This window comes from Lontra canadensis, unplaced genomic scaffold (assembly GCF_010015895.1).
Source record: "Lontra canadensis isolate GAN:19392208 unplaced genomic scaffold, GSC_riverotter_1.0 scaffold60, whole genome shotgun sequence".
Classification (NCBI taxonomy): domain Eukaryota; kingdom Metazoa; phylum Chordata; class Mammalia; order Carnivora; family Mustelidae; genus Lontra; species Lontra canadensis.
The window spans coordinates 369,743-389,914 of record NW_022631054.1 but is presented as its reverse complement, the minus strand read 5'-3'; the positions used below and the strand labels follow the sequence as shown (position 1 = coordinate 389,914).

The window sequence follows — 20,172 nt, the reverse complement described above, 5'->3', positions numbered from 1 at the left end:
ATTTTATTTATTTCATAGATAGCGAGAGAGGGAACACAAGCAAGGGGATTGAGAGAGGGAGAAGCAGGCCTCCAGCTGAGCAGCTGGGGCTGGATGCCCAACCCTGGGATCATGACCTGAGCCAAAGGCAGCCGCTTAATGACTGAGTCACCCGGGCGCCCCAAACCCAGCCTTGCTTACACCAAACTTCCCTGATGCCGTCACCCAGGAGGACTCAAGAGTGCCTTTACACAAGAGGAAACTGTCCCCTTGTGTTAGAGAAGGGTTTCTCGAGCTATTGAAGCTATTAGGATTTGGAGCTGGATAATTCCACACTGCAGGGGGCTGTCTTGAGCATTGTAGGATGTTTAGCAACATCCTTAGCCTTTACTCATTAGAAGCCAGTAGCACCTTCCACTCCCACCCCCCAGCTGCAATAACAAAAATTGTCTCCAGACATTGCAAAACTGTCCCCAGGGCAAGGTGTGCGTGTGCGTGTGCGTGTGCGTGTGTGTGTGTGTGTGTGTGTAAAATTACCCCTACTGCTCTAAATTGATCAATCAACAACTGTTCATTGTTGAAAGCTGAAAGACTGAAAAGCACTGCGATGGGCTATTAAAATAATAAAATACAACAGTATTAATATTTAGTGGATACTTAACTATTTGTGTGCCAAGTAAGTTACAAACTCATGGTCCTATAGTCGATAAGATACATTTTTATGCCTCTTCAATTTATTTGTTTATTTATTTATTTATTAAGTAGGCTCCACACCCAGCGTGGAGCCCAATAGGAGGCTTGAACTCACGACTCTGAGATTAAAACAGCTTCATCAAGAGTTGGATGCCTAACCAGCTGAGCCATCCAGGTACCCCTATGCCTCTACAGTAAAAGACTGCTTGCGCACTTGTGTTCCTCACTTAAGAACTGCATTTGGGCCACTGATTATAAAAGTAACAGAAGATCTAAGACTGGGCAATTCTATCATAGAAACAACTAAAGGGCCAGGGGATTAACCCCTGTTTCCAGCTCTGTGTTGCTGCTTTCTGGCTAATAACCTTTCTGGGTCCCACTTCCCTTTTTGTAAAATGGAGAGGATAAGAATACAAAGTTCACCAGCTCTATGGCTGCACACAGTATCCAGAAGAAGAGGAGGGTGGGGATCAGATGAGGTCATGGGTGTGGCAACATTTTATAAAATGCAGAGCAGGAGTCAGAAACACAGATCCTTCCAGAGGTGAGGCAGGTGGTATAAAAATAAGTGGATTTATATTAGTTTGATTCAAGTGCTTTGCATATTTCTAAAATTGGATTCTTTTTCACTTTCCTGAAGCAATACGCCTTTCCCCCATCTTTCCTCAAACACACTGCCATCTGCAGGTATCTTTCATACTCTCACTTTTTAATGGAAATAGAGGTGAAAAACATTTCATTTTCCTCTTCATTCTAAGAACAACAGTGCAAGCATGATGATATAACCACTCGCACTCAGTTTCACTGTCTGGCAAAGGGACTCTGGCAAAGAAAGAGCTCAAGCCCTACCCGAAGGGGGAGCCACTACCCAGATCCCCGAGGACAGGAAACCAAATCTTCAAACTTTTTTTTAAAAGATTTTATTTATTTGACAGAGAGAGAGAGAGATCACAAGCAGGCAGAGAGGCAGGCAGAGAAGCAGGCTTCCTGCTGAGCCTGATGTGGGGCTCTATCCTAGGACCCTGAGATCATGACCTGGGCCAAAGGCAGAGGCTTAACCCAATGAGCCACCCAGGTGCCCCCACGCTGTTTTTTCAAGAGAAGGCAGAAATGAGTAGTTTTAGGCAAAATCTTCCCAGTTTTATAAATTGACTGCTAACTCAGTTAACATTCAAGACAGAAGGAAGGGCCCTTCTTTTAAAATGTAAGTCAGATCATGGGGTGCCAGGGTCCCTCACGTGTGTGTGTGTGTGTGTGTGTGTGTGTGTGTGTGTTGTATACACGAGCTCTCAAAAAAAAAAGCTTAAAAAATAATAATAAAGCATAAGTCAGGTCATGTCATGGCTATGCAAAAATCTACCCCTGAGGCCCCCTGTCTGGACTTTCTGTCTCTGTGCTGGGCAAGGGAGCTTCTGCCTCAGGCTGTTCCCTCATCCTGGCCTCTCCTCCCCCCTAAAATGTGGCTTGCTCCCTCATCTCCTTTAAATATTTGCTCAAAAGTCACCTTCTCAATGAGGCCTTCCCAGAACATCCTGTTTAGAATTGTACATTTCCCCCAAATATGACACTCCTCATTCCCCTTACCCTGCTTTATTTTCCCCTCAGCACTCAGCACCTTGTAGCATACCATATCATTTACTTCTTTGTGACGTTTATGGTGTCTTCCCTTACTAGGATGTAAGCTCCCTAAGGACAGAGATTTTGTTTGCTTTATCTGCCCTATATTCTATGAACCCAGAACCATGCCTAACACAGAGATGTTCAATAAACATTTGCCAAGTTGTGCCTGAGCAGCGCAGTCGGTTACACATCCGACTCTTGGTTTCCACTCAAGTAGTGGTCTCAAGGTCTTCAGATTGAGCCCCATGTGGGGCTCCGCGCTCAGTGCTGAGTCAGCTTGAGAATCTCTCTCCCTCTCCCTGCCGCTCCCACTTGTGTTGTCTCACTCTCTCAAATAAATAAATAAATTATAAATAAGTAAATATTTGCCAAATGAGTGAATTAATTCAATGCTTAAAAACATCTTGGGGTTGGGGGGGGAGTGCCCGGCTGTCTCAGTCAGCAGACTGGGTGACTCTTGACCTCAGGGTTGTGAGTTCCAGCCCCATGTGGGGTGTAGAGACCATTTAAAAATAAAATCTTTGGGGCGCCTGGGTGGCTCAGTGGGTTAAGCCTCTGCCTTCGGCTCAGGTTATGATCTCAGGGTCCTGCTATTGAGCCTCGCCTTGGGCTCTCTGCTCAGCAGGGAGCCTGCTTCCCCCTCTCTCTCTGCCTGTCTCTCTGCCTACTTGTGATCTCTCTCTCTCTCTCTCTGTCAAATAAATAAATAAATAAAATCTTTTAAAAAAATAAAATAAAATCTTTAAAAACATCTTGAAGGGGAGCACCTGGGTGGCTCAGTCGTTGGGCGTCTGCCTTCAGCTCGGGTCATGATCCCATGATCCTGGTATGGAGCCCCACATCAGGCTCCCTGCTCAGCGGGAAGCCTGCTTCTCCCTCTCCCACTCTCCCTACTTATGTTCCTGCTCTCACTATCTCTCTGTCAAATAAATGAATAGAATCTTTAAAAAAAAAAAAAAAGTCTTGAAAGTGAATCAAAATATATCTGAAGGGTTGCCTCAGTTGGTTAAGGGTCTGTCTGTAGCTCAGGTGATGATCCCAAAGTCCTGGGACTGAGCTCCCTGCTCAGCAGAGAGCCTGCTTCTTCCTCTGCCAGCTGCTTCCCTTGCCTGTGTTTTCATTCTGTCAAACAAATAAACAAAGTCTTAAAAAAAAAAAAAAAAAAGATTCCAGGAACCTGGGTGGCTCAGTGGGTTAAGCCTCTGCCTTCCACTCAGGTCACGATCTCAGGGTCCTGCTATTGAGCCCCACCTTGGGCTCTCTGCTCAGCAGGGAGCCTGCTTCTCTCCCTCTCTCTCTCTGCCTACTTGTGATCTCTGTCTGTCAAATAAATAAGATCTAAACAAAATAAAACATATCTGAGTACAAACATAGCCCCAGAATCAGTAGCTGTAAAAAGTGGTATTACCCTTAAGTAATGGTAGGGGAGGGTGTCCTGGGACACACCCACTCCCCACGAGGCTCTACGTAGGGGTCACCCTTAATCCTTTGGGGTGGGAGTTTGAAGGAGTTCAAAGAGCCCATCCAGCAACGTGTAGGAACTTCCTCTTGGCCCCCCAAATCAGCAGAGCTGGAAAAAGTTCAGACATCCCCTCATCCCATCTTTCACCCCAATTCAGGGTGACTTATTTTCCATCTTCTGAACCCCTACTTCCCCCTCCCAAGGAAGTGTGGATGGGAGTGAATGGGGAGCTGAGAGATATGTAATCTTCATCAACAGAGAGTCATTTATTGAGCTCCTAATGTGTGCCAGGCTCCAAGGAGAGCACACAGAGGTATCAGATAAGGTCCCAGCCTTCAAGAAGCTTCTTGAGGGGAGGGGAAAGGGAAAGGGGGTGGGTAGAAGCCAGTGTCAATCACAGGCGTCCCTCTTCTCTCTGGTTGCCTTGGGAAGTAGAAGGGCCCACAAAGGGACAACTTGAACAGGTGCCCAAGACATAATATACCCATGCCACACACGTACAAGACACCTGCGCAGAACCCACACAGCTACAGAAGACTGTATAAGACAACAGGAAGTGGCCCTGCCATGCGTGGGCGGGATTCACACGCAGAATCCGTAGGTGCATAGGCGACACGGGTATGACGAGTATGACACAAGAACTGCATCTCCCCCAGCCAGGTGGGCTAGATGGAGGGAGGGCTCTGGGCCCGGCCTGCTGGGTGTGTCAGGGCTGAGGCTGGTACTGGCCCTCTGTGGCCGTGAAGAAGTCCTCCAGCACACTGCGCAGGTAGTCGAAGGTGGGCCGGTCCTCTGGGCGCTCCTTCCAGCAAAGCATCATGAGGTGGTACAGCTCCTCGGGACAGTTGTCAGGTCGCACCATGCGGTAGCCTCGCTCTAGGTTCTGAATCACCTCAGGATTGGTCATCCCTAGAGATTGATGGGAGAGATGATATCAAAGCTCCAGGCTTCCAACCCCCATGGCAGGGGTGACTTTCGGAATATTTAACTGGCACGGTGTGAGCACCCATCCGAAAGAATCTTGGTAGGCATCAACACTAAGGCCTTGTACTTCGGGTACCAGCCACACATCAGCCAGGCCACTTGGAGGGTCGGCTGTGGCTTAAGCACTTAATAACACGTATGTGATGATTGTGAGGCCATGTGTGAGCCATCTCCCCTCTTTGGGCCTCAGTTTCCTCATCTGGGAAATGGACCTAAGAGTAACTCCTACCTCATATAGCTGTTATGAAAATTGAAGGAGATAGTGCTTGTAAAACACCAAGTATAGGGCCTGGAGAGGAGATGCTACATGAAGAATATCTGTGATTATTATGATTTGGTGGTGGAATATGGGGTGGTCAGACCTCAGGGCAGGACAGGAGCCTACAGACGGCACAGGGGTGAGGCTTCTCTGGTTTGGGGAACAGGCACATGAGATGCCAGGTGGGCCCTGGAAACCAGCAAAGCAGACCCCGCATAAGGTAGATTCACCAGATCCCTCTAGGAACCAGATTAAATAATTTGGGGGCCATGTCCCTTAAAACTAGGAAATTCAGGAAATCAGAGGACATAGACCAGAGAACTAAATGCCATGGCTAGAGTCAAGGATGCAAACCCATAGTCTGCACACAGCCTAAATAGCCCATAGACCTACTTTGGTTTGACCCCTATTGGGTTTTTATTTTTATTTATTTATATTTATTTATTATTATTTATTTTATTTATTTTTTTAAGTAGGCTCCACACCCAGTTAAAGTCCAATGTGGGACTTGAACTCAAGACCCTGAGATCAAAACCTGAGCTGAGATCAAGAGTTGGCTGCTTAAACAATTGAGCCACCCAGGCACCCTACTGTGTTTTTAAACAATTTGAATCAATCATCAATATTTGGATATAGGAAATTTTCTTAAAATTCCAAGGTTTGGGGGCGCCTGGGTGGCTCAGTGGGTTAAGCCTCTGCCTTCGGCTCAGGTCATGATCTCAGGGTCCTGGGATCGAGCCCCACATCGGGCTCTCTGCTTGGCAGGGAGACTGTTTCCTCCTCTCTCTCTCTCTTTCTGCCTGCCTCTCTGCCTGCTTGTGATCTCTGTCTGTCAAATGAATAAATTTTTAAAAATCTTTTAAATAAAAAAAAGATTTTTATTTATTTGATAGAGAGAGAGAGATCACAAGTAGGCAGAGAGGCAGGCAGAAAGTGAGGGGGAAGCAGGCTCTGTGCTGAGCAGAGAGCCCGATGAGGGGCTCAATCTCAGGACCCTGAGACCATGACCTGAGCTGAAAGCAGAGGCTTAACCCACTGAGCCACCCAGGAGCCCCTACTTTTTTTTTTCTTCTAACAGAGAAATTCTCTATGGGTTCACCTCTGTGGGCACAGTGGAGGAGCTGTAAGGACATTTGGCTGGGTGACTAGAGTGTGGTTCTCGCCCCCTTGCTGCCCTTGGACTCTGATAGGGCCAGTCCTGGGAAGAGAAGTCCTTCAGGCTCTCACCTAATTCTAAGGTGCCTTTACCTTTCTAGGAGCAAAATTCTGTACATAGTGCTCTGGGGGTGTGGGAAGCTTCTGCATTTCTGGCCATTGTGCTCCATGACTTCTCTCCCCTATCTTTGTGTTCCATTTCCTTTCCCCAGAACTTCCTAGCAAGTTCTTTTCAAAAAATTCCATCTGTCTTGGCTGAATTCGGGGGTAAAGGACTGTGTCCAGAGGCTAGAGGAAGGGATGGGAGAGGGTAGGAATTAGTCATTTATATATCTCTCTCATTTGTTATGTGGAAAGTTCCAGAAGGCAGGGAAGTCACTGCTTAGTGAGCACCTGCTGGGAGTCAAGCTCTTTCACAAACAGTCTCTTTTGTTCATATCAGGAAACTGAGGCTCAGAGGGGTAAAGTCACTTGCCCAAAGTGATGATTAATAATAAAACCTAGGGGCTCCTGGGTGGCTCAGTCGGCTAAGTGTCCGACTTGCTCAGGTCTTGATCTCAGGGTTATGAGATCAAACCCCGTGTTGGCTCCGTGTTCAGTGAGGAGTCTGTTTGAGACTCCCCCTCTCCCTTGCCCCTCCCCCTGCGCTCTTGCTCTCTCAAATAAATAAATAAATCTTTAAAAAATAATAATAATAAAACCTAACACTCTTGAGTGCTTAGTATGGGCCAGATACTGTTCTAAACTCATAATTTATAGGTGGGGAAAGAAAGAATGATCTGACTGGGGGCATCTGGGTGGCTCAGTGGGTAAAAGCCTCTGCCTTGAGCTCAGGTCATGATCCCAGGCTCCTGGGATCAAGCCCCGCATCGCATTGGGCGATTGAGCTCCTCTGCTCAGCAGGGAGCCTACTTCCCTTCCTCTTTCTCTCTGCCTGCCTCTCTGCCCACCTGTGATCTGTCTGTCGAATAAATAAATAAAATCTTAAAAAAAAAAAAAAAAAAAGAATGATCTGATCAAACCCAAACAGAAAGTTAGCATCAGTGGCAGATCTGGTAGTAAAGGCAGGCCTTTTCCCTCCCAAGTCAGATCATCTTCTACCATCCCAGGCTGCCCGTGTCAGAACTTAAGAGCTGGGATTCTTGAAGGAGGAGAGAGATCGAGACAGACACGGAAGACGGAAGCCAGCCCTAGGAGACGGGGCACCTGACTGGGGATTCTGGAGTCCTGAGTGAATACAAGAAAAGCAGCTAGGAAGATTCAGAATCTGAACCAGGGACAGATGAAGTGAGTGGACAGACATGCATGGGCTACTCTTCCCCATCACCCGTTCAGTTCCTACCCTTGGCCCTGACCTGGGTAAGGAATGCGGCCATGGGTGACAATCTCCGTCAGCAGGATCCCAAAAGACCACACATCCGACTTGATGGTGAATGTCCCATAGTTAATGGCTTCTGGTGCTGTCCACTTAATGGGAAACTTGGCTCCTGGAGAGAGGCAGAGAGAGGTCACCTGGGTCTGCTTGGCCAGACCCCACAGGCCCCAGAATTCCCTTATATCCCACACCTACCCTCCCTGGCTGTGTACTCGTTGTCCACGATGAGGCGTGCTAGGCCAAAGTCTGCAATCTTGCAGCTCAGGGTGTCAGAAACAAGGATGTTGGCAGCCCTCAGGTCACGGTGGATGTAATTCCGCTCTTCAATGAATGCCATGCCCTCTGCAATCTGAAGACCAGGTAGGAGGTCAGCAGCCCTGGGCCGAACATCCTTACCTCACTGGGCTGTGCACCTGCCCAGCCCCTCCCCAGTCTCCTTACTTGGGCTGCCATGTCCAGGAGTTTGTTGATGGTCAGCTTGATGCCTGGGGGCGTCTTGAGGAAATCTACCAGGCTCCCTGTGAGCAGAAGCAAAAGTTGCTGACTCAGGATGTCCCAGCAGATAGCCCCCAGACAGGTCGCCTGGGTGGCTCAGTCAGTTAAACGTCTTGCCTTCAGCTCAGGTCAGGATTCCAGGGTCCTGGGATTGAGCCCTACACCGGGTTCTCTGCTCAGTGGGGAGCCTGTTTCTACCTCTCCCTCTGTCTACCGCTCTGCCTACTTGTGCTCTCTCTCTGTCAAATAAAATCTTTTAAAAAAAGAAAAATTTGTTATTAAAATAAAGAAAGAAAGAAAGCTCCCAGAGCCTTCTCCTCTAACGGGCTATCTAGAAGCAGTGTCTGACATGTGGAAAGAAGAGTAAGGGGTCAGAATGGAGAAGTGTGCGTTCAGGGTGAAGATACCCAGGATATATGAAGGCTTTTCCTGGGGACTAGGATGGAACGTGCTTGGAGAAGTCGGTAAACTTCTTGTCACCAATGGGGTAAAATCCAAACTCCTTAGCCAGGTGTCCAAATTCCGGCACGGTCCATACTGTAGTTTCGTCTTTCCCCCATTCCTGCTTCTTTCACTTCACCCACCCTAGATAATTTTGAAATTTTTCATATAGACCACTGGGGTCTCACCCCAAAGTCTCTTTGTCCCATCTCTGCCTTCTAAAAATTCTACTTTTCTTTCATGGCCCAGCTAGACTATTCCTCTAGGAAGCCTCTCTAGATCCTACCAGGCCTAATAAATTGCATCATTTTCTACATTCCCATGACATGCTGGAACTCTCCTGTGGCAAAACTCTGGTTTTCCTAGAGTTTGTGCCACATAACTAAAATGCAGTTCCCCTGAAAGCAGGAGCCTTGTTTTGTCCATCCATTCTCTTGGTGTCCCTCCCAAAATAAGCAGTGATAAATGTGTGCCAAAGATATTGAATGGAGCATCGTAAGAGCTGCTTGGGGGGCTGAGGGACCACATCTGGAAGCAGAGGGTAACTAGGAGAAGACCAGGGATGACAGTTGCTGGAACAGAGCTAGTGACTTCTCAAGAAATTAAAACCCTGTGTAAAGGTGGCAACAACCTAAATTTCCCTACTACGAGGGCTGAATTAGTCACCAAAGATAAAAGGCTCCCCCAGACACAGCAAATACATGGGCATGTACTGCCACTCCTGCATCAAATCCATGGTAGATTCTCCCAATCAATCCCAGCACTCATTTCCAGTGAGCCTCAGAATCCTCCTCAACACAGCACTCCAAGCAGCTACCACTTGAACTTGGTCCACATGGTAAAACCTATTTGCTACTTCCAGAATCCAATAGCCAATTAGGAGCCTTTTTCCCTTCCTGGAAGAGGGACAGCTCTTATACTCCCAAAGAATCAGAGCCAGATAACAACAAACTTGCTGAGCAGTAAATATACTGCAGGCACTATTCTAACACCTCTGTGTACACTGACTTTGTCATCCTCACAAAGTCCCCATGAGAAAGTTACTATACAATTATTATCACCATATTACAGATGAGGACACCACAGCAGAGAGCTGTGAAGGCCACACAATCATGAAGGCAAGATTCTAACATAGGCAGTCAGATTCTAGAGCTCGTAATGACTACTCTAAATTATTTCTGGGTGAGCCCGTTCAGATTTCTGATGTTATACTTAGGGAAAATGAGCACCAGAGATGGGACAAGGACTTGGCCTGTCACAGCAAATTGGTGACAAAGCTGAGCCTAAAATCTTTTTGGGGGGGCTAGAAACTTCTATCCACCTTCCTGGGTGCTCTCAATCAGTCCAAGGGAGGACAAGAGGCTCACTTAGACCTGAAAAAGAGAGATTTGAGGCAGATCTGCCCTCTCAAGGGTCAGGGTCAAAAGGAAGAGAGAAATAAGGCTAGAGACCCACACATTTGAAATCAAGCATCCCAGGGGTGGGAGGGCACCTGGGTGGCTCATGGGTTAAACATTTGCTTTCAGCCCAGGTTAGGATCCTACGGTCCTGGGATCAAGCCAGTCCCCGGCTCCCTGCTGGGTGGGGAACCTGCTTCTGTCTCTTCCCCTGCTTCTACTCTCTGCCAAATAAGTAAATAAAATCTTAAACACACACACACACACACACACACACACACACACACACACACACAAGAATCCCGAGATCTTGATCTTAAGCCTTTGAAAAAGGCCAGGGAAAATGAGAAGTGAAAGCTCTTCCGGAGCCTGCCACCTTAGGCTGGGCTCCCATACAGGCTCGAACATCACACCCTCTTCCTGTCCCTGGTGGTGAGTCTTTAGGTGCCCGGGAAAACTAGAAACCCTGAGCCAGGCGAAAAGGCAGATCTCCTCCATCTCCTATCAGGGGCCTATGGGGGGGCAGCGTCCCCTAGCGGCCGATCGTAGTGGCGGCACCCACCGTTCTCCATGTATTCCGTGATTATGTAGATGGGCTCCTGGGTGACCACAGCGTAGAGCCGGACCAGTCTCTGGTGTTGCAGCTGCTTCATGAGGTTGGCCTCCGCCAGGAAGGCGTCGGGGGACATGCTTCCCTGCTTCAGGCTCTTGACTGCCACCTTTGTGTGCCCGTTGTAGTACCCTGGGGCGCGGAGGGATCGGGGAATCACTGGGAGCGCGAGCACGCGGAGCCAGGTAGCTGCCTGGACGCAGTCTCGGGACTCTCTCGGCCTCAGCGGACGCCTCTCCTCTCCCCCTTCCCGCAGTCGCAGAGGGCCTCACTCACCCATCCACACTTCCCCGAACTGGCCAGCCCCCAGCCGCTCCACCAGCTTCAGCGTCTCCCTGGGAACCTCCCACTCGTCCTCCCACCAAGGTTTCTGGGGCTTCTGGGTCTGGCAGGGGCGACTCAACCGCGTGCACAGCCCGTCCGAAGCATCTGCGAGCACAAGGGAGAGGATTAGGGCCGTGAATACGGCGGATTCGGGTGTCCCCACTGAGTCCCCGCCAGGCCAAGTCCCCGTCCAGGGTAAATGGACTGGCGGGGGAGGTGGGGACACCCGAATAGACCTGGGCTGCCGGGTACCGCACCTCGCCCACTGCGGGGAATGAAGGAGCATACTGAGATGGGTGGAGGGTACCCCTGAGAGGGACTTAGGGGAGGCAGGCTGGTAGGGCACAGGTGAAAGAGCCCCGCGCGCACGTCTGAGGGGCTCCTGCTAGGGCTCACTGGTGTAATGGCGGACCAGCTCGTGCAGGCCAGGAAAAGTGATGCGGGGCGAGATGTAGAAGCCGCCTTGGTCCAGGTTACGAATTTTGTAATGTTTCACCACCTCTCCCTGGTTCTGGTCGAAGTCCCGCACGGACAGTGAAAACGACCCTGGATGAAAGAGTGGGTGAACTCAAGCAAATCCCCGTCCCCGCGCCCCCCTTCCCGGTGATGTCGGGGGTCAGGCCTCCGAGCTCCGGCCCCGCCCACGGCCCCGCCCACGGCCCCGCCCAGCCGCTCACCCGCGGTGCTCTCGCTCTCCCGGATCAGGAAGGAGCCGTGTGTGTTCCCCGGCGCCAGGAGCTGCCGCTCAGCGTCCTTGCGGCTCAGGTTCTTGAAGAACCAGCTGCGCAAGACACAAGGGAAGGCCGTCGTCTGTTGCTGGTCAGTTCCGCCTCCGTCGCCCTCAAGCACTCGCCACCAGCCCTAGCACCCCGTCTTTGCACCCACTCTTCGTCACGGGGGGGTCCCTACTCACGGTTCGGGCTCCAGGCTGTTCGCTTTGGCCACAAAGTTGAAGGGGATGAAACCTTCCTGGCCGGTGGTCAGGGACTGTGCCTTCCACCATTCGCCGTTCCTGCGCGACAGAGCCAGTCGGTGGGGTCTCCTTGGCCTTGGATTGGGCTGGAAACCTTCAGAGCCCCCGTTACACCCTGCCACCCCACCCTCTAGCCCAGCACCCTGGAGCCTCCCATTTTGTCCTAAGGGCGCCCTATGCAAGCCCGTCGGGGACCGCGATACGGGGGATCCCTGCTCCCTCCCATGCTCCGGTAGGGCAAGGATGCAAGGATGCGTGGCGAGGAGGGGGCACTCACCGCTCCAGGATACGGAGCTGTTCACCCTTCTCGAAGCCCAAGTCTCCATCGTGAGAGGGCTCATAGCTGTGCAGAGCGATAACCAGGTTGTCTGGAAAGACAGAGGGCGTCAGGGAGAACCTGCCTGGATTAGGCTGAGAACACAGAATTCAGGAATTACAGAGCAGCGAAGAAGACCAGGGGCAAGAGAGGCAAGACACGGCAGAGAGTGAATGGGAGATGGAGGCCAACAGCCAAGGATCCAGGCCCCTTAACTTTCAGGCCCTGCTGATTGTGAGGTCACCTTGCAATGGTGAGGCTGGGGGGTTGGAGCCTTCATAGATGACCAGTGGATCCCGCACCTCAGAGCCATTGCGGATGGGCAGCTGTGGGGTGAGGGGGTGAAAGTGGGGTCAGAGAGTGAGAGACTGAGTCCAATCCTGGCTCCCCTCCCCACTGCCCTGTTTCTGCTTCTCCAGCTTGGCTGGGTCTTATCTCTGCATTCGCCAACAACTTACGAGAGTCCCTTCCCCTCTCTGGACCTCCTTTCCTTTCTGTTTTCCAAGGGGAAAGGGCCACTCTGTTATTTCGGTGGTGGTCCATTTCCTTCTCCTGGCTTGTATACTCCACCCGACTCCCTCACCAAGTCCCCCGTCTTGCCTCTTACCGTGGCCTTGCCATCCAGTGGGACTATGGGGTAATGGCAGTTCTCACATACATCAATGTTTTCCATCCAGTCTTCTTCAGAGTTTGAGCTGCAGCTACAGCCCATGGTCCCTGGGGCAATGGAGAGGGGGCTGAAGGGGCTCCCCCAAGACCTACTTCCCCAACATCAGACATCCTAGGGCCTTGCCCTGGGAATTTCCAGAAGTACCTGAGATTGTCAGGCCCCCATCCCCTATCCACCAGCCACAGAAAAGCTGAAATGGGTCCAGCTGGTCTGGTGAGGAGCTCCCTACTGGTGCTCACTCTGAGACCCCCTGGCCACAAGTAGAGTCACACATGGGCCCTCACTGAGCCCTAGGCCCCGCCCTCCCACCTGGAATGGGCAAACCGCCACAGATACCTTTGTTAGCCTAGTTGCCCACTTCCTGTCTCTCCACCAACCCTCTCTTTCCTCCCATCCCCCATGTTGGAGGACTACCTACTAAAGATCATACACACTTCCCCAGGCCCTGGGGGAGCCCTAAATTTTGTTCCTTCCCTACCAAAGAGGTGTGTGTGCCCCACCTCCTAATTACAACTCCCCTCTCTGGCCATGGAAGCTGAATAAGAGGGTCCTGCTCCCTAATGTCAGAGATCAGGCCCCAACTTTTCCCAGAGCAAATCTCCTTTAGAGGGTTCTGATTCTCATGAGCAGAAAACCCTTCAGTGTTGCTATTGGCCATAACTTTTTTGTTTGTTTGCTTAAGCAATGGAAACTTTTTGTCAGATGGAAATCAAGCAGAACCTAATAGATAAAGCAAGTAAACGTGGGGCTGTTCTGCCTGAAACAGAGTGGAGACGTCATTGTGAAGCCCCTAGGAGGCCTGAGAAACCCCCTTCCCTAGGGCTGCTCCTCAGAACCGCTTAGAAAGCACTAGTCCTCAGATAAAACTCAACTTACCATTCAAGACCTCTTTTTTAAAGTAGGCTCCACTCGGGGCTCAAACTCACAATTTTGCGATCAAGACCTGAGCCAAGATCGAGTCCGATGCTTAACCGACAGAACCACCCCGGCACCCCATGACCCTTTAAAAAACTTGCTGGGGCACCTGGGTGGCTCCATGGTTAAGCGTCTACCTTCGGCTCAGGTCACGACCTCAGGGTACTGGGGTCAAGCCCCCGTTGTACTCTCTGCTCTGTGAGGAGTCTGCTTCTCCCTCTGCCCCTCCACCCCCACTCGTGCTCTCTCATGCACAAGTGGCAGAGAGAGAGAGGAGGAGAGAGAGAGAATCCCAAGCAGACCCCTCTGCCAAGCTCAGCGCCCAAGAGGGTTCAATGCCACGACCCTGAGATCACCACTGGAGCCAAAAACGAGAGCCGGACGCTTAACTGACGGAGTCACCCAGGTGCTCCCCCATGACGTTTTAATATCAAGATCAAATCCACCTCCACACTATTCTACACACACACACACACACACACACACACACACACACACACACACCTTCATTCTGAGCTACCTCTGCCTTTCCCAAACACCGCATACTATTTTCTTACTCCATGCCTTTGCACATGTGACTCCCCTATTGTGAATGCTTTCTTGTCTGCCTACTGAACTAATTGAACCTTTAAGGCTCAGCTCAAATATCACCTCCCCGGTGAAGCCCTCCCAATACCCTGCTCTGTCAACACTCTACTCAGACACAGTTGTCAGTTAGCACTGAATGCCATGACTAGATGGATTTATGGGTCAGTTCCACTGTCTTTCCCTCCCCTTGATGAGATGGGGAGCTCATTCAGAACAGAAGCTGTGGGTTATTTGCCTGAATACCGCAGCACCCAGAACTACTTGTCATTAATAAATGTTGGTATGTGGAGAGTTCATGCACAGAGGCTCCCATCTACCAGGGTCTTAGAGATCACCAAGTCTGGGGCGCCTGGGTAGCTCAGTCGTTAAGCATCTGTCTTCTGCTCAGGTCATGATCCCAGGGTCCTGGGATCAAGCCCCAGCATCGGGCTCTCTACTCGACGGGAAGCCTGCTTATCCTTCTCCCACTCCCCCTGCTTGTGTTCCCTCTCTCCCTGTGTCTCTCTCTGTCAAATAAATAAATAAAATCTTTTAAAAGGGAGGAGGGGCTACTTAAAAAAAAAAAAAAAGAAAAGAAAGAAAGAGAGAAAGACATCACCAGTCTAACTTCTGACTTTAGAGGAGCAAACAGAAGCCCAAAAAGACCTGCTTAAAACTAAACTCATGCAGGGACACCTGAGTGGTACAATTGGTTGTGTGTCCAACTCTTGGTTTCAGCTCAGGTCTGATCTTGGGGTCGTGGGGCTCACCACTCAGCTCAGAGACGGTTTGAGTTTCTCTCTCCCTCTCCCTTGGCCCCTCCCAGCCCCTCAAATAAATAAATCTTTAAAAAAAATTAAGCTCACAGGGGACACCTGGGTGGCCCCGGGGGTTGAGTGTCTGACGGTTCGTTTCAGCTCAGGCCTCAGGGTTGTGAGATAGAGCCCACCCCCCACCCCCAACATCAGGCTCTGAACTCAGTGGGGCGTCTGCTTAGAATTCTCTCTCTCTCTCCCTCTGCTTCTCCCCTGGCTCAGGTACACTCTCCCTAAAAATAAATAAATAAATATTTTAAAAAGATTAAACTCACACAACCTGTTTGGGACAGAACAAAGCTAGAGATGCTGATCCATGCTGGGACCAAGTGGAAGTAGGGAGTACTGGGGATTGTGGGGTTTGCAAGACTGAAGGACACATGTCAATTACGTCTCAATTCAAAAAGGAAAAAAGAGGGACGCCTGGGTGGCTCAGGTGGTTAAGCGGCTGCCTTCTGCTCAGGTCATGATCCCAGCATCCTGCGATCAAGTCCCACATCAGGCTCCTTGCTCGGCAGGGAGCCTGCTTCTCCCTCTGCCTCTGCTACCACTCTGCCTGCCTGTGCTCTCTCTTTCTCTCTCTGACAAATACATAAATAAAATCTTAAAAAAAAAAAAAAAGACTCAAGGACAGGCCTCAGAGTCAGAGAGACCTAAGTTCAAACCCCGGTTCTGACATTTACTGTATGACTTTGCAGAAACTGTTCTTCCCAAGCTTCACTTTCCTTTCCTGTCCAGTGAGGACTGTCACCCCTTTCTCATAAGCTTACACAAATGTTAGCTTAGTTCAGAACTTAGAAAGACTTCACCACTGCTCATTCTGCTCTTCCAGCACCTACTTTGGAGGGTGGGAGAATGGAATTGGTAAATAATCCTCCTTATTAGAAATTCATGTTTCTTAAAAAAAAAAAGAAAGAAAGAAAGAAAGAAATTCATGTTTCTTTTTTTTTTTATATTTTTTAAAGATTTTTATTTATTTATTTGACAGAGAGAGATCACAGTAGACAGAGAGGCAGGCAGAGAGAGAGAGAGGGAAGCAGGCTCCCTGCTGAGCAGAGAGCCCGATGCGGGACTCGATCCCAGGACCCCGAGATCATGACCTGAGCCGAAGGCAGCGGCTTAACCCACTGAGCCACCCAGGCGCCCCGAAATTCATGTTTCTTAAACTGAGATACTCAGAACCCATCATGCATACCAGAAGTCGTGGGCATACACCTTCCTAGAACATGAGTGTCATCTGACCTTAGTCATATAGTTAAACAAACATAGATCTATTATAGAGGAAAATGCAAGGAATGGAATACATGGAATTTTAAGCCAGATCAAGAGACTTTCAAGGAAAGGGGTATACATTCACTCTCCCCTCTACTGTTAAGAGTCTTGGAGTGTGTGGGGCGCCTGGGTGGCTCAGTGGGTTGAGGCCTCTGCCTTCGGCTCAGGTCATGGTCCCAGGGTCCTGGGATAGAGCCCCACATCAGGTTCTCTGCTCAGCGGGGAGCCTGCTTCCTCCTCTCTCTCTGCCTGCCTCTCTGACTACTTGTGCTGTCTATCAAATAAATAAATAAATAAGTAATCTTTAAAAAAAAAAAAAAAGAGTCCTGGAGTGTGGGGGAGAGACATTTGAGAAAGCCAGCTCAAACACTCATCTGTGGATGCAAATGGCTTAAAAATTTTTTTTATTATTTATGGGGCGCCTGGGTGGTCCCATCGGTTAATAAGCATCTGACTCTTGGGACGCCTGGGTGGCTCAGTGGGTTAAAGCCTCTGCCTTCGGCTCAGGTCATGATCCCAGTGTCCTGGGATCGAGCCCCACATCGGGCTCTCTGCTCCGAGGGAAGCCTGCTTCCTCCTCTCTCTCTCTGCCTGCCTCTCTCTGCCTACTTGTGATCTCTGTCAAATGAATAAATAAAATCTTAAAAAAAAAAAAAAAGCATCTGACTCTTGATTTTGGTTCACGTCATGATCTCGTGGTCTTGGGATCAAGCCCCGTATTGGGCTCCTTGCTCAGTGGGGAGCCTGCTTCTCCCTCTGCCTGCCACTCCCCCTGTTTGTGCTATCTCTTTCTCTCTCTCTCACACAAATAAATAAATAAATAAATAAAATCCTTTTAAAAAAATATTTTATTTATTTATTTGACAGAGATCACAAGTAGGCAGAGAGTCAGGCAGAGAGAGAGAGAGGAGGAAGCAGGCTCCCTGCTGAGCAGAGAGCCTGATGTGGGGCTCGATCCCAGGACCCTGAGATCAGGACCTGAGCCAAAAACAAGAGTCAGACACTTAACTGCCTGAGCCACCCAGGCATCCCTGCAAATGGCTTTTCTGACACATAATTTTATTATGGCTAGGAACTTTGAGCAGCAAAAGCCTCCAGAGAAGCGCTGAGAACCATCTGGAAACAGCCTAAGATGAGCTGAGCTATCAAGTGAGGCTGTGACTATCCTGTTGTTTGTGACCCTCAGATGGGCCTATGAAGATCACAGTTTGGTGACGGCCAGGGTCCAGGACAGCATGCAGACAAGACCTATGTCCTGGACTAAATCTGCGCCTCCCAGAGAGGACCTGACATTCCTAAAGACTGGGGCCAAGAATGAGGAAAAAGTCAAGCTGTGTCTTGATTAAGCCAAAAGGAACTCTAACTCTTCTGGGAATCTGACCCCTAGTGTTTTCTCCATGGCTGGCTGTGGCTCCTGGAGCCCTCCGGCTACCGGGAGCAGATCCTGCCCTCTACGGAAGTGTGAGCTGTGGTGCGTAGGGCCTGGCAGCCATCATGAGACCCTAGGATCCAGGAATGTCAGAGAAGATTTTGGTGTGTGGCTCCCAGCTACCAGGGCTCCATGCTCCTGGGAGGCCCCAGGATAACATGGGAGGCCTGCAGGTTATTTCAGTATTTTTTAAAAACCTGAGAGGAATGGGGCTCCTGGGTGGCTCAGTGGGTTAAGCCTCTGCCTTCAGCTCAGGTCAAGATCTCAGAGTCCTGGGATCAAGCCCCTCATTGGGCCCTCTGCTCAGCAGCAAACCTGCTTCCCCTTCTCTCTCTGCCTGCCTCTCTGCCTACTTGTGATCTCTCTCTCTCTCTCTCTCTCTCTCTCTGTCAAATAAATAAATAAAATCTTTTAGAAAAAAAAAACCTGAAAGGAAATTGTACTATAATTTGTTTCTTAGTTTGATAAATTACGTTACTGTTTCTTCAGTGCATACTGATTAAAATTTGAATTAGATAACATGAAAGTGAGTACTTAAACAAAGTAGTTTAGTAGGCAGAAACTTCAAAATCATGAGATCCATGACCCAGGAGGGTGGGGAGTACAACAGCGGAAGGGGCCAAGGAGTCTGGGAGACAAGAGTTTAGAAGCACCAGTATAATTTACCAGCTTTGTTTTAAAGATGGAGAAGCTGGGGGATCAGAGAGGTTACATGAATTTCTCAAGAGCACATGAGGGCTCTAGGCAGAGGTGAAACTCAAATCAGTTTCCTACTCCTTTATCAAGGTATCCTCCTCTACTCTTCACTCCCTGGGAAATCCAAAGGAAGTGGAGGATCCTGAGAAGTCATGAGGAAACAGGTACAGAGAGGCGGTTCTGACAGGCAGGGGTGTGGGGGGTTGGGGGAGTGGGGGGGGTGGGGGTGGGGGCAGCACTCTTCATCAAAAATTTGATCATGGGTCGCCTGGGTGGCTCAGCTGGTTAAGCTGCCTTTGGCTCAGGTCATGATCTCAAGGTCCTGGAATTGAGCCTGGCATCAGGTTCCTGGCTCAGCAGCAAGTAGGCTTCTCCCTCTCTCTCTGTGATCTCTCCGCTCTCGTTCTTTCTCAAATAAAATCCTAAAAAAATTTTTGTGATCATTGTGCTGTTAACAGAGGCCTTTTCCTCCAAGACAATGCTCCTTCCACCTAGACTACATGCTTCTGAATGTAATTTACCGGACAGGTGAATGCAGGTCTGTATATATGAAGGCATATGATTAAGCAAGCATCGTGCTTTTGTGCGCATGCCCGTGAGTTTGTCTGAGGTCGTATATGCAGATGGCTGTGTAACAGAATGGGGGGATTTACAGTTTGTGCCTGTCCCTGTGTAATTGTGAGGTCATAGATGGATATATCTATTTATATAAAATGTGTGTCCCATCCTTCTCGTCTTAGTGTGACAAAGATTACTGGTAGCCAAAACAATCTAACCAGGTTGACAAATGAGGTCTGTAAAAAGAAAATCAAAATTAAAGCTTAATATAAATGTCACGTTGTCATGCGTGTCTGGGTGGCTTAGTTGGTTAGGCCTCTGACTCAGTCAGCTCAGGTCATAATCCCGGGGTCCTGGGATCGAGCTCTGAAAGTGGGTTCCCTACTCGGCGGGGGTCTCCTTCTCCCTTTCCCTCTGCCCCTCCTCGCTGCTCATTCTCTCTCCCTCTCCCTCTCTCAAACAGATAAATATATAAATGTCTTTTTAAGAAATATATAAATGTTTCATTGTCTAAAAGGAAGAAAAAGAAGAAAAAAACAGATCCAGAGAATCCCCAGGCTTCTCAGAACAAGCAGCGAAGGCAGATTCTGGGGTGAATGAAACAGGACATTTTCTTCTTCCAACTCAGGAATTCAAGGTCAATAGCAAGAATGTTAGAGATCTAGACCTCCTCTGACCAAGGTCTGTACTGTTCTCGGTAAAATTCAGAGCTGCCCGTGGTCCACAGAGCACTTTGTGCCAATTATAAAGAGCCACCCCTCCCTGGGGTTTCAAACTCAGAGAGTAGAGTGAAGGTTAGACCTCAGCCCCCTAGGTGCCCTTCACCACAGCGCCCAACACATGCAGTGGCCTTGCTCACTTGGTAGAACCGATAGAAAATCCCAAGCTACCCAAAGCTCCTGGTCTGGATCATCTGAACCCAGACCTGTTTAGCGTTGATATCATCGAGAGTTCCAACTCTTGCCAACTCATTCACTTCTATCAACTCCAGACTTTCTCTTGCCTAGCTGGGCCTAGGATATGTTTTGTCCCCTTTAAAAACAACAATAACAACAACACTTTTCCTCCCTTCAACTGTAAAGCTATTCATTTATCGAACATTCTGTCCATAATGTGTGCCAGGTTCTTGCCAAGAACCTGGGTTTCTTAGCCAAGAGCAGGCAGGCT

The 20,172-nt window shown here is 49.4% G+C and overlaps 1 protein-coding gene across 3 annotated transcripts in view; it reads right to left on the bottom strand.

Moving 5' to 3' along the window:
- Nucleotides 1-3,996: 3,996 nt before the first annotated feature.
- The window catches only part of LCK (LCK proto-oncogene, Src family tyrosine kinase), a 22,767-nt gene continuing 6,591 nt past the window's right edge, over nt 3,997-20,172 (bottom strand). Inside the window, exons 1-13 of one of the 3 annotated variants that reach the window (XM_032877069.1) lie at nt 19,273-19,293; nt 12,691-12,800; nt 12,328-12,409; nt 12,045-12,135; nt 11,708-11,806; nt 11,472-11,575; nt 11,191-11,340; nt 10,747-10,899; nt 10,423-10,602; nt 7,969-8,045; nt 7,723-7,876; nt 7,508-7,639; nt 3,997-4,663 (exon numbers count right to left, since the gene is read on the bottom strand). In XM_032877069.1, the coding sequence (XP_032732960.1) occupies nt 4,461-4,663; nt 7,508-7,639; nt 7,723-7,876; nt 7,969-8,045; nt 10,423-10,602; nt 10,747-10,899; nt 11,191-11,340; nt 11,472-11,575; nt 11,708-11,806; nt 12,045-12,135; nt 12,328-12,409; nt 12,691-12,795 (1,530 nt within the window). In that variant the 5' untranslated portion in view covers nt 12,796-12,800; nt 19,273-19,293 and the 3' untranslated portion in view covers nt 3,997-4,460. Of the gene's footprint in view, nt 4,664-7,507; nt 7,640-7,722; nt 7,877-7,968; nt 8,046-10,422; nt 10,603-10,746; nt 10,900-11,190; nt 11,341-11,471; nt 11,576-11,707; nt 11,807-12,044; nt 12,136-12,327; nt 12,410-12,690; nt 12,801-19,272; nt 19,294-20,172 lie in introns of those variants that run through there. The other 2 variants (XM_032877068.1, XM_032877070.1) reach the window with 2 other exon arrangements.